Source organism: Pongo pygmaeus, chromosome 19 (genome assembly GCF_028885625.2).
Source record: "Pongo pygmaeus isolate AG05252 chromosome 19, NHGRI_mPonPyg2-v2.0_pri, whole genome shotgun sequence".
NCBI classification, from domain to species: Eukaryota; Metazoa; Chordata; class Mammalia; order Primates; family Hominidae; genus Pongo; species Pongo pygmaeus.
The window spans coordinates 60,958,190-60,970,081 of NC_072392.2; the positions used below are offsets into that span (position 1 = coordinate 60,958,190).

Below are 11,892 nucleotides of genomic sequence, written 5' to 3' on the forward strand. Positions count from 1 at the left end.
TGTTCCCTGATCCTAGTGTGTAGCAAGCACTTAGTATTTATTGAATAAATATGACTAACCCATTTTTACCTTGCACCTACTGAATCAGCCATTGCTGTGGACCATACATCAAAATCTAAGTACATTTTTTTGCAATTTCTAAGATTATCTAGAATTCTGGCATCATTATAAGAGTATGGATTTGGAATAAGAGATTACTTTTTAGCATTTTAGAGCTACAAGTGGGATTAGGTATCATCTCTTACAATGTCTTTGTTTTACTAGTGAGGTACTAAAGCCCAGAGACCAGTCCAAGACCATGCAGGTCCCTTGTCAGTGTGGGAGACCACCCAGTCCTGGCAGCCAGTGAGCCTGGCCTGGCCTGCCTTGCTCTGGCCAGTTTACTTCCCTGCTCTGGGACTTGGTTTGTTCCTCAGGTTAAAGAAGAACCTGAGTTCTGGTTCTAGAAAGGTGATGAGTTAAGGATCCACATCTCAGGAGGGCAACTTGGTCAGATAAACAGACAAAGCTCTAGGTAACCAACCAAGGAAGCTACAATATGCAAATAAATGGATTGTGGCTTCCTTTCTGGTTGGCTAAAGGGGCCCTGATGTCACAATTCTAGGGTTTCTCCACTCCGAATGATCGTGTCTCTAGCCAAAAATATTTATTGACCTGGTTGGTCTCTTGGCTTCCTCTCTTTGTCCAACATAGAAGAGACAATGGAACCCCTCTACCAGGCTGGGTCCATTCTCATGACGGTGAATACCCTACAGGGGAAGAAAATGGTAGAGAGTGGCCTCCAGTCTGGAGACCTTTCCTTGTCCCAGTCATGGCCCTCCTGCCTCCCACCACCCGCTGACTTGGAGATCCTGCAGCAGAAGGTGGCCGGGGTGCAACGGGAACTGGAGGACTTTAAGAAAGAGGCATTGAAGTCCATCCATTACCTTGAAGACGCCTTCTGCGAGATGAATGGAGCCCTGGTGCAACAGGAGGAGCAGGCGGCTCGCGTGAGGCAGCGGCTAAGGGAGGAGGAGGACCGTGGCATCGTGCGCAACAAGGTTCTCACCTTCCTGCTGCCGCGCGAGAAACAGCTCCGGGAGCACTGCAAGCGGCTGGAGGACCTGCTGCTGGACAGGGGCCGTGACGCCCTACGTGCCACCAAGAAGAGCCAGGCTGACTGAGCCTCGTGGGTGGCACTAGCCAAGCACCAAGTTGAAGATTTTTTTTTTTAATGGAAGGAGAAACCCCAAGTCCCCACCCCCTTGTTTTCCCTTCCTCATTTCCATTGCTTTCCTTCTACCTAAATAACACCTTGCTGAGAGGCAAAAAGACTTCAATATGTTTTTTTTGGTGAAATTCCATTTATCCAGCATTCTCAAGGAAGGAGGCACCCCAGTACTGAGTCAGGCCCCTGTAACTTTCACTTGAACTGTTTTCCTGTTTGTAATGGTACTATTGCTCAATGTATACCTTTTTATTTGTATAGTATATTCTTAAACTGATTGTTTTGAACAGATTCATCTTTTTTTTTTTTGAATGAGTCAAGACTTTGGGACTTAACACGCGGTCAACTGATACCATGTCATGTAACGCATGATCTCCCCAGAGGAGTCGGACTGCTTGCCCGTGCACTAACACTACCCCAGATTGCTCTGTTTTTAGTATTCTAACCCTTGTCTGTATGGTCTTTCTGTCTGCCTTCACTGTTAGACTGTCACATCTCACTTTTCTTTGCTGCCTCTTTCTACCTCTACTTCCTTTCCATTTAGACTGCAGACTGGCCAATCGGAATGACAGAGCTTATTGGGACTGTGTGGGTGGAACTCGCTGAGCTTTAGCAACCGATAATGCAACACCTCTGAGATGGGACTAGGAAGTGGGGAAACTGATTTCTGTGTTCGATCCATGGAGCAGGAATTATTGTCACAGTGCCTGGCCATTTATCAGGCAATACACACATAACCATCCCACTTACTTCCATAGGCACCTTGGAGGTGAGTGTTGATTTTCCATGGTTCACACTGGGAGACTGGCCGCAGGAAGGCAAGTCTAGTACCCAAGGTCTGCACACTAGTAAGTGGCAGGGCCGTGGTCTAAGTCCAGGTCAGCTGTGCTCATTTGCATCCTGCTGCATCCTTCTCTGCTCCCCAGTTTTGGAACCACTTCAGGCTGTTCATGGACGTGTTCGTCTGGAAGGCTGAGGTTGTCACATGGGTGATTTGGGAGTTCATTAGCTGACACTATACCTTTTATTTCCAATTAGTCTTCTACTTCATCAATTCATATATCTTCTCTCTGGCTACCCAAATGCTGCCATGCAGCAGGGATTCTCCTCTAAACAGCAGAAGAGAGGTGCCTGGAGACCAGAGCCAGTGCCTGAACAGAAAGTCAGGTCTGTCTTTCCAGCTCCGGGCTTACAGCAGATTCCATATCCTCTGATCTTCTGTGGTAGTCTCATCCTCCCTCTTCCTTCTGTCATAGAATCTCTCCATACAAGATTTAAACATCTGGAACTCCCAAGCTGCGCTTCCCAAAAGGACCCCGTGACCCATGGTTAATTGTAATATCCATCCAATAGCCATCTACCACGAAGGGCTGCATCCCTACTTTAACTTTAGGCAGTTTTTTTGTTGTCATTGTTTTTTGTTTGTTTGTTTGAGACGGAGTCTATCTCTGTCACTCAGCCTGGAGTGCTGGAGTGCAATGGTGTGATCTTGGCTCTCTGCAACCTCCGCCTCCCGGGTTCAAGCAATTCTCCTGTCTCAGCCTCCAGAGTAGCTGGGACTACAGGCGCATGACACCATGCCCAGCTAATTTTTGTATTTTTAGTAGAGACGGGGTTTCGCCATATTGGTCAGGCTAATCTCAAACTCTTGACCTCAGGTGATCACCTGCCTCAGCCTCCCAAAGTACTGGGATTACAGGAATGAGCCACTGCGCCCAGCTGCTTTTTTTTTTTTTTTTTTTTGAAGAGAGTCTTACTCTGTTGCCCAGGCTGGAGTGCAATGGTGCAATCTCAGTTCACTGCAACCTGGCTTTCAAGTGATTCTCCTGCCTCAGCCTCCCGAGTAGCTGGGATTACAGGTGCATACAACCACAACTGGCTAATTATTGTATTTTTAGTAGAGATGGGGTTTCACTATGTTGGCCAGGCTGGTCTCAAACTCCTGACCTCAAGTGATCCTCCCACCTTGGCCTCCCAAAGTGCTAGGATTACAGGCATGAGCCACTGTGCCTGGCCTTTAGGCAGTTTCTTTGGAAGATTTAGCTTAAGTAATAATAATGGTAATACTAACAATATTATTACTAATATAAGAGCTTAGCGTTATCAAGAATATAATGTAGTCCAGGCACCATGGTTGGCCCTTTGAAGGTGAGTACTGCTATGGTTTGAATGTCCCCTCCAAAACCCATGTTGAATCTTTTTTTTTTTTTTTTTTTTTTTTTTTTTAGAGGGAGTCTCGCTTTGTCACCCAGGATGGAGTGCACTGGCATGATCTGTGCTCACTGCAGCCTCTGCCTACCAGGGTCAAGCGATTCTCCTGTCTCAGCTTCCCAACTAGCTGGAATTACAGGCGCCCACCACCACACCCAACTAATTTTTGTATTTTTAGTAGAGACAAGGTTTTGCCATGTTGGCCAGGGTGGTCTCGAACTCCTGATCTCAGGTGATCCACCCGCTTCCGCCTCCCAAAGTGCTGGGATTGCAGGCGTGAGCTACAGTGCTCGGCCTCTCATGTTGAAATTTAATTCCAAATGTAACAGTGTTGGGAGGTGGGGGCCTTTATGTGGTAATAGATTAATGCTATTATCACAGGATCTTGGTTAGTTATCTCAGGAGTAGGCTCCTCATAAAGGGATGAGTTTGGCCCCATCAGATTTCCATTGACATTGACATTTCTTTGGCGATACCTGGGTTGCTTGCCCGCCCTAAACCAATTATGAAAAGAGGAAAGCAATTGCCACAACTCTGCTCCTGGGCCTGGACACTTCAGTTACCCAATATCTAAAGAAAATCAAGGTTCCATTAGTGAAGCCGGTGGTAACCAACCCCAGCTGCCATATCCTCAGTCTTATTTTTTCTATAGCATGGATACTGAGGGCCGGAAGAAGACAGCTCTGGGAGATGGCACTGACTGGGCAGTGTCGTGCAGTGTGGGTGGCTGTCGCGTGGCTGCAGGGAGCATGGAGTTAGGTCTGGGAATTGGGGAGATGGGCTGGGTCTAGGTGCAGCTACACCTCAGTGCTGTGGGTACAGACCCACTGCCTTCAGTTGCTTCACCTTCATCTGCCCGATACCCAGCCTTCACTCTTGAAGTCAGAGGCTTGAGATGACCCAAAGGGTGCCAGGGAGACTTTGCGACCCCTTGGTCGTTAAAACAGGCAGCCATTCTTAGAGATGCAATCAGTTAACACCATCCAGGGTAACCAACTTGTTCCAGTTTAATTGAGATTGTTCTAGTTTTAAAACTGAAAGTCCCTCAGGCCAAGATCTCTCTCAGTCCTGGGCAAGCAAGGATGGTTGGTCACCTGCACTAGAAATAATACACACCGTGGGGTGATCCAGGTGAGGCTGTGGGTGGGGCAAATCACAGAAGCTCAAGGCAGGAAACAAGAATGGTAGAGGCCATACATGCCAGGTCAGTGCATCTCTGCTGTCATTTTTAGCCAGAGGAGGCTGGCCTGTTCATTCTGCAGCTGGAAGAGCTTGTCTTTGTGTCCATTTCTCCTCCCCACTCTCAGATCCTTGCCTTCCACCTCAATCTGGCAAGAAAATTTGAGAGCAAGGCCTTTTCTGAGCAACTTTTGAGATCCTTCTGGGGACCCCTGGGATTCCTCATTAGGCCACAACTCACAGCTGCAACCTTAGTCCTGGAGGACAGAGGAAACCTATGGTGGATTAAAGAGCCAAGGAGAGGCTAAGTGTAGTGGCCTATGCCTGTAATCCCAGTGTTTTGGAAGGCCAAGGCGAGAGGATTGCTGGAGGCCAGGAGTTCGAGGCCAATGTGGGCAACATAGTGAGACCCTCACTCTACAAAAATAAAAAAAATTAGCTGAGTGTGGCGGTGCATGTCTGTAGTCCTAGCTACTTGGGAGGCTGAGGCAGGAGGATCACTTGAGCCCAGGAGTTCAAAGCTAGAGCGAGCTGTGATCATGCCACTGCACTCCAGCCTGGCCAACAGAGGAAGACCTTGTCTCAAAAAATAAAATAATAAAATAAAATAAAATAATATAAAATAAAGCCAGGAGGAGACAATTTTGCATTGTAGCTTTGGAAGCCGGAGTTCCTCACTTCAACTCTTCTGCTCCCAACTGTGAACAATAAAGTTGAGCAGCCCAACTGCTCACTTTCCCTGAAATTCTAAGACAAATAGAAGACAAAAATAACAGATGGTTTTCTCCATGCCAATAGCCGTTGTTCTCAAAGGTTTTCTATAAGCTGCAAGGCTCTGCTTGCTCCCCCTCAGCATCCACAGCAATCAGAGGGCTGCTGAGATCCTAGACATATGGCTCCATCTTATGAAAACCACTTGCAGACAAGGGAGTCCTCCCTGGGACCCCAAGTCCTGTATCTACTGCAAGCTGGGATGCTGGGGTGAGCAGCAAGGTGGCTGAGATGCAGGAAAGCAAACCTGTGTGGCTAGGGGAGGGAACTCACCTAGTTGGCACAACTTCGGCCTTGTCTATTTAATTGATACTCAGTGCTGGGAAGAAGAAAGCGCTCAGGGAGGAGCATGGCTAGGCAGAGTTGTGCAGTGTGGCTGGGAAGCAAGGGTTTGGATCTGGGCGTTGGCTTCATTCCACATGCAGAGCTTTGCCTCTTGATCTGACCCAACCCATTTAGTAATCCGCCCAGTGCCAAGAGCAGTGAGCCTTGGGCATGTTTTTTTTTTTTTGACACCAGGTGTCAGTCTAGAGTGACTTTCCCAGGGTCCAGATGTATTGGGTGTGGCTCATGCAGCAGATGTGGCAAGTCTTCCAGAGTTAGAGGTGAGAAGGCAAAGAGGTACACAAGGGTTTGTCCATCTCCTCTCCTATTCTCCTCTTTTTGGCTGCTTCAGAAGTGAATGTGGCTCACAATGAATGCCCAGCAAGGAGTAGCTGCTCAGGGAACATATGTTGAATAGAATAGGAAGTGGTGGCATCATCTGTGCCTGTTTGTGTGAGTGGTGTTTATCAATATGAACTTTGAGAGCAGCTGAGTGGAAATCTCTGGGCAAAGGCAGCATTTTGTGGCAGAGCACTGAGCCAGTGGTCAGAAATTCCGAGTTCAGATTCTAACTCTGCAGCTTCTTAGGTTTCTATTTAAGACGTGATCCTTTAACTAACAAACATTATCTCTGTCACACCAAGGCCCATTTGCATATTGGGATTTGCGGGGCCAACTTCCCAGGCTTGTTTAAGAGGTAATTGAGATAAGGCATGTACAACAGTGCTAAAAGGAAATCTATTAAATTATAAGAGATTGCAATCTTCTATTCCTAGTCATCTAAGAGAGCCAGCCCAATTTTTAGACTTTTTTGATGCAGAACTAAAGAGGGGAAGCTAAGGGTCTTGCTTCAGAAAGGGCTGAGATTTATTCATGGGAAAGAAAAAATAGACATAACTAGAAGTAAACAAGGAGAAGGAGAAACGTAAGAAAGAAAATCTGGCAGGCTCAGATTTTCAGAGAGAAGTCTTTTCAGTGTGTAGTTGAGAATGAGTCCTGAGAATGAGGTTGGACAGCAGAAGTATAGAAGAGATGAGGGGAGGCCAATGGGTTAGGGGAAGGAAGGCATTAAGAAGTGATGTGTATAGGAGCTAGAATTATAAAATCTTAGAAGAAAGCATAGGAGCAAATCTTAGATATGACACAAAAGGAACAAGCAACTAAAGAAAAAAATAGACAAATGGGACTTCATCAAGATTAAAAACTTTTGTTCTGCAAATGGTACCATTAAGAAAGTGAAAAAGGCAACCCACAGAATGGAAGAAGCTATTTACAAATAATTTGTCTGGCAAGAGACTTGTATCCTAAAAAAAGAGAAAGAACTTTTACAACTTAATAAAAAGATAACTCAACTGAAAAGCTAGCAAAGGATCTGAACAGACATTTCTCCCAAGAAAACAGACAAATGATCAACAAGCATGCAAAAAGATACTCAGTATCTTTAGACACTAGGGAAATGTACGTCAAAACCATAATGCGATACCATTTTACTCTCACTAATATGGCCACTATCAAAAGACTAGACAATAACAAGTGTTGGCGATGATACAGAGAAATGGGAACCCATTGCTGATGGGAATGTAAAATGGTGCAGACATCTTGGAAAACAGTTGGGCAGTTTCTCAACATGATAAACACAGAGTTATCCTATGACCCAGCAATTCCACTCGTAGGTATATACCCAATACAAATAATAACACAGCTCCACATAAAAACTGGTATGTGAGTGTCCATGGCAGCATCATTCATAATAGCCTAAAAGTGAAAACAACTCAAATATCCATCAACTGATGAATAGACAAAATGTGGTATGTTCATACAATGGAATGTTACTTGGCAATAAAAAGAACAACATATTGGCCAGGTGTGGTAGTTCACACATGTAATCCCAGCACTTTGGGAGGCCGAGGTGGGTGGATCACCTGAGGCCGGGAGTTTGAGACCAGCCTGAGCAACATGGCGAAAACCCCATCCCTACTAAAAATAGAAAAAAATTAGCTGAGCATGGTGGTGCACACCTGTAATCCCAACTGCTTGGGAGGCTGAGGCCCAAGAATCACTTGAACCCTGGAGGTGGAGGTTGCAGTGAGCTGAGATGGTGCCACTGCACTCCAGCCTGGGCAACAGAGCAAGATTCTGTTTCAAAAAACAAAAACAAAACAAAACTGTTTATAAAATAAAGTGTAAATTCAAATATACAGTGAGAAAAATAAATGACGTTATGATTTATCATTCAAATCCCATTTAATATTGAGTGATACAAATACAGACTGGGATTATTTTAAATTGTTTTTAGTTTACGGACATTCTGAAGCCACATGGGCTCCAGAAACTATCTAGGTTATACATGTAAAAAGTGCCTGAATTAGAGACTGGGCCACAGAAGGCATGTCATAAATGATAAATGGATCAGAACTAGAGATCCAGAACTTGATTGACCTTCACTATCTCCAAGAGGTCTCAGGAGCTTGGCAGGGTGTGAAAGACATTCTTTTGTACCCAAATGTGTGCTTTACTCCCCTTCATCGGGGAGATAGGAGACAGAACTGCCACAGGGAGATCAAACCCCAAGCCCCTCCAGGGCTGGAAGAGATGTCTGATGGAGCAAACCGCAGCATCATGACCAGGTAGCCCCTGGTGCTGGTGACAGCTGTCACGTGACCAGGAGGTGGTCAAAAGGTCTTAAACTTTTCAGATGTGTCCCTCAAAAACCTTCACTCTAAGAGTGAGATTTCTTTGTTGACCTCTTGCCCATCTCAACCCTTTCCTTTTGGATTCCTTTCAATAGCAGAAAAGGGTAGTGGATAGACAAACTGGCCTAGCTGAAGTACCAACTCTGCTACTCGGTTTCTGCATGGCACAGGGATGTTACTCTACCCCTCACAGTGTTGTGTGATAGGACTTTCTGCAATGATAAAAATGTTCTGTAATTCTGCACTGTCAATTCAGTCGCCACCAGGCATTTGAAATGTAGCTAGTGGGATTTAGAAACTAAATTTTAAGTTTTATTTCATTTTAGTTGGCCACATGTGGTCAGCGGCTACAAACTTGGAGCCTCAATTTCCCCAGATCCCTCATGGGGATAAAGATGCTACGGGCCTCACAGGACACTTGGGTGAATTAACAGAGGGAATGCAGGTAGGGTAGGATAATTCGCTAAGATTTTTAATTATAATTCAGTTCCCTAACCCACGAAGATAGGCTTTGTTCCTGGCCTTGGGGATTCTTGTTAGTTAGGCCTCAAACAGATGTTGCCAGAGACCCAGAAGGGAATTTCAGCATTTGTGCTTGGAAGCCTGAATCATGGAGTGAAATTATTCTGGATCAACCCAGAGTGTAGGGTGAAGGAAGCAGGCGATTCTGTGTGCAAGGGGTGGAGGAGGCCAGATCCAAAGGCAAGGCTGGATCAGAACCTCAAATCTTCCAATCCACTCTGTGTGCTGAGCTGGCTGTGTGGGGCATGAGAGTCCTTCTCCCCAGGCTGGAGCAGATCCAATCTCCTTCTCTCCTCTCTCTCTCTCTTTCTCTTTGGAGTCTATTAAGTGCAAACAGGAGACAGCCAGCACGTTGTCAATCAAGCCAAAGCTCACTGGGGCTGAGGTTTAGAACCAGGGTCCCTGTTCCTGTGCCAGGATCAGGACTTGAGGGAGGGGTTGCAGAGTCTGAAGGTTGGAGCTTGGTCATGATAGCCCCAGAAACAGAGCTTGCTGGGAGCAAGCAGAAGAGGTTTCTGGGGTTCCCCACCGTGGGCCAACAGGCCTTGGGGTGGCAGATGGAGAGCCTGGCCAGCACAGAGTGGACACCTTGACTTTCAGAAAACCAGCTTCTCGGGAAAGGTTTTCAGAGAGGTTCCAATAGTCTTGGGCGAGAGGGCTACCTGTGTGAAAGCAGAAGGCAGGCCCTGTCCCTGAGACTCTGACAGTGGAATGCTGCTGGTTCTGGTGCCCTTGGCTTGTCTCTCACTATCCTCAATGGTTATTGCTTTGGGAGGGGTATGGCCCCATTTTTGAGTTTGACAGTTCTGGCGGAGTCAAACATGTCTCTACTAAATAAATTAGATCTCTCCAGGGCAGATCAATATTTAATGTGGGGCTTAAAAAGACCGACTCAGGAAATGAGTTTAAAAGTGGAGAATTTGCCTTAGGTAGCAATTTCTAAAATACAGTGGTATCAGGGGACAGATTATTCAAACCCAAGCCATGGATAATATAAAAACAGTTGAACAAGCCAAGTTCTTCTTCCAGTCCATCGGTGACTCTGAATCCCCTGGTTTTCCGTGTGCGACTCTCAGGGGTTAGTTCAAGTAAAAAAGACACTTTAGAGAGGATCTACCCCAGGGATGGCAAAGGCCACGTGCACTGCCTGCAGCCCTCGCAGGTGGCAGACATCAGTCATCGATCCCAATACTCTTCCTTCTTGAGTCGGAGGCAGATTCATATTTTTTTCTCAACATCTCGCTCCCAGGTAGCCACTATCTATATTGGTCACAGAGTGGCACTTGAGGTGACATTTATTTCTCATATTCATCAAGTCCAAATTTCTCATTTAGCAGAGGAGACGCTCAAGGTTACATAGTGATTAGTGGCTGATACAGGACCAGTGCCCTGTCTTCTTGTTCATAAAATAGACTTTTCCCCCACAGGAATGCATTAGAGGTTAGGGTTCCATCAGAGATATTTTACTGACCCCTCTGTGAGCAACATAGGGCTTTCCCTGAGCAACATTTGCCTTTTTTTCTAGAGATAAAATTAGAGCATTTCAGAGCTAGAATGCAACTTAGAGATCTTCTCCTTCTACTCTCTCTATCATGGGGAAATGAAAACTCAGAGAGGTCAAGTGATTTGCTTAGAAACACATAACGGGTGGTTCTTTCCTCTGCAGCAACAATGTGCATTTCAATCCTGGAGTTCTCATTTCAAGGCCTTAGGCAAATTACACACGTTTTTGGACTTCCATTTTCTGGTTAGAATCTCAGTAACTAAGACTTGCAAAAGGTGTGTGTTTTAAGAAGTGCATGGCATCTACCGTTGATATATTTTGATGTTTACAATACACTCCCAGATTTACTTTCTAATTATATTTTGTTTGGTTGGTACAAAAAATTGGTTTGTATTCCCTAAACAAATAGTAGCTGGGAATCGAGAGTCGTGCTGGGCCACAGAGGGAGGAGTCGGTTTTGTGCAGAAATCTTTTTAATGATTTGTGTATGTGTGTGTGTGTGTGTGTTTGTGTGTGTATGCACATGTGAGCACAAAATGACAGTTTCTAAGACAAGGAAGACATTTTTTCTTTCTGGGGTGGAGGGGCAGGTAGGTGGCGTTTCAGTCCTAGGTTTCAGACCAGTTATGTGGCCTCTATTTCCTCATCTATAAAATGGCAACAATGATACCTGTCCTCTCAACCTCAGAGGCAGGTTGTAAAGGTTGAATGGAATCATGTCTGTGAAGGAGTTTTAAAAAGTAAGGGATTATTGAGACTGGGCAGGGTGGCTCATGCCTGTAATCCCAGCACTTTGGAAGGCTGAGGCAGCGGATCACCGGAGGTCAGGAGTTCGAGAGCAGCCTGACCAACATGGAGAAACCCTGTCTTTACTAAAAATACAAAAATTAGCTGGGCATGGTGGCACACACGTGTAATCCCAGCTACTCAGGAGGCTGAGGGAGGAGAATTGCTTGAATCCAAGAGGCGGAGGTTGTAGTAAGCCGAGATCGTGCCATTGCACTCCAGCCAGGGTGACAGAGCGAGACTCTGTCTCAAAAAAAAAAAAAAAAAAAAGAAAGAAAGAAAGAAAAGTAAAGGGTTATTAAGACAGGCAAAGAGGATGGAGCCAGTAGATTGTAGAGGGGGCAGTTCTCAGGAGTGGGGTAGTGGGGGGTGGCGGGGAAGTAGATGATGCCTTGACACTGGGATGCTGGCAAGAATTTCCATGCCCTCATTACATGAGGTGCTCCTGTCAGATTTAAACCAAGCCCTCCTTTACTGCTTGAGACGCTGCGATATTTTAGGAATGGCAGCCCAAAGACATTCTGTGTTTTCAAAAGGTCTCTTTCCTGAATTTGCCACTGGGTATTATTTTTATGCCACTGTTCTGTTATCCAACTTCAAAATATACATCATATTTATATTGCCTCTGCTAAGCATATATTTTTATTTTATTGCTTACCATGTGGGTGACATTCAGTTATTGAATGTCTGGAGAA

At 45.5% G+C, this 11,892-nt stretch overlaps 1 protein-coding gene across 1 annotated transcript; it reads left to right on the forward strand.

Annotated features, from left to right (window-relative positions):
- Positions 1 to 608: 608 nt before the first annotated feature.
- Positions 609 to 1,491, forward strand: CCDC182 (coiled-coil domain containing 182). Its single transcript, XM_054460170.1, has one exon. It carries the CDS (start codon positions 702 to 704, stop codon positions 1,161 to 1,163), a length of 462 nt encoding a protein of 153 aa, XP_054316145.1. The 5' UTR covers positions 609 to 701; the 3' UTR covers positions 1,164 to 1,491.
- The last annotated feature ends 10,401 nt before the right edge of the window (positions 1,492 to 11,892 follow it).